Genomic DNA, 1,664 nt, shown 5'->3' on the forward strand with positions numbered 1-1,664 from the left:
GGTCAGGCTTCAAGCATATTGCAGTGTGGAATACTTGGAATCTATTTGCCAGAATCCCAAAGGCATTCTCCACTGTCCTGCATGCCCTACTTAACCTGTAGTTGTAAATCCGTTCCTCCTTGCTAAGTCCTCTTTTGGGGTAGGGCTTCATAAGGTAATTCCTCAGGGGGAAGGCATCATCACCAACTAGGAAGTAGGGCACAGGAGATCCATTAGGTTGACCTGGCAGGGCATCTGGTTGGGGAAGATTTGCTTCCTCTTGCAACAGCATTTCTGCCAGTCAGGTCTGGGCAAATGCACCACCGTCTGACTCTGACCCAATGGCACCCACGTCGACGCATAGGAACTTGTATGAAGGATCAGCAACTGCAAGTAATACCATGGAGTAGAACTTCTTGTAGTTGAAGTAATGCGTATCGCCCTTGGGAGGGTTACAGAGCCTAATGTGTTTACCATCTATAGCTCCAATTATGTGCGGGAAGTTCCACTGTTCCTCAAAACCCCGTGCAACCTCCTGCCACGCTTCAGGTGTTTGTGGCACCTGCAGTTCCTCATCCCTGAAGGCAGCAACAATGGCCCTGCAGGTCTCTGGTACGATGTGACTAATGGTGTTGTGGGCTACACAGAACGAATATTGCGGACTCTTGTATGAATCTCCTGTAGCGAGGAAGCATAGGGTGATAGCAACACGTAGGCCTGGCTCAATGGGTTTCCTCCAGAATGTCACTTTCTTCTGAATCATGGGTGTGACCCATTCAACAATTTCATTGAAGAGGTCCTTGTCAATCCGGGTAAAATTTCTGTACAGGTCTGGGGCTTCGGTTGACAACTCCTCCATCAGGTTGTCATAATGACCTTGCACCATCCTTTTCTGCAGGTACGGCCACGCACACACCCACCTTGGCTGCCTTTTTTCTGCTCTGTGTGCTTTGCAGCAATCATTGCAATCTCCAGCAATAACATGATGTGCACATATTCAATGACATATGGCAACATTTTTGTTCTATCCCTACTTGCTATAGCAATAAGTTGATGCATTTCAGCTATGTTGTCCATGTTGCTTAAGCACGTTGGTAGTATGTCTTGACGCTGTGGTATTACGGCATTGACTAGCCTCACATGTGCAACTGCCGGCCCTTATGTAGCTGGGGCTTAACCGCCGCAGTACGTGGGGCCAACGTGACGTTTGTGTAACTCAGTTCACGCAGAACGTAACACATATACAGTATAATGAACACACATTGGTGTTACGTGCTCTGCCACACACTACTTCTGCCTGCGCTGCCGCTTGTCGGTCAGCGTCACGTCACCCTTACGCGGCGCGTACATTTGCGGCACACTATAATACGCATGCATCACACACATCGTCCCGTGACACGTATCCAGTTAGGCGGGGCTTATTTTCTCGCGTATGCACAAGTTTCACAAATTCCAGCTGTGTGCGCGCATGCGTGACTTGATGCGTGAATGTGTGAACTTAGCATTAGCCTCGTGAATAATAAGGGAGGAGCCCTTGCATATGAGACTGTAATTTGTTCTGTTATTTTTTGTTCCATCTCAATAAACTTATTATTAAATAGTACAGGGGATACAAAAACACCTTGGGAACTTAAATTTCAAGTGTATTTTCGTAATTGTTAATTTTAATAAAGCAGTAGCTGTAC

At 46.9% G+C, this 1,664-nt stretch overlaps 1 protein-coding gene across 1 annotated transcript; it reads right to left on the minus strand.

The window, feature by feature from the left end:
- Positions 1–280: 280 nt before the first annotated feature.
- On the minus strand, positions 281–865 carry LOC136846283 (uncharacterized). Its single transcript, XM_067117088.1, has one exon. It carries the CDS (start codon positions 863–865, stop codon positions 281–283), a length of 585 nt encoding a protein of 194 aa, XP_066973189.1.
- Between the last annotated feature and the right edge of the window lie 799 nt (positions 866–1,664).

The sequence above is a fragment of the Macrobrachium rosenbergii genome, chromosome 15, assembly GCF_040412425.1.
Source record: "Macrobrachium rosenbergii isolate ZJJX-2024 chromosome 15, ASM4041242v1, whole genome shotgun sequence".
NCBI classification, from domain to species: domain Eukaryota; kingdom Metazoa; phylum Arthropoda; class Malacostraca; order Decapoda; family Palaemonidae; genus Macrobrachium; species Macrobrachium rosenbergii.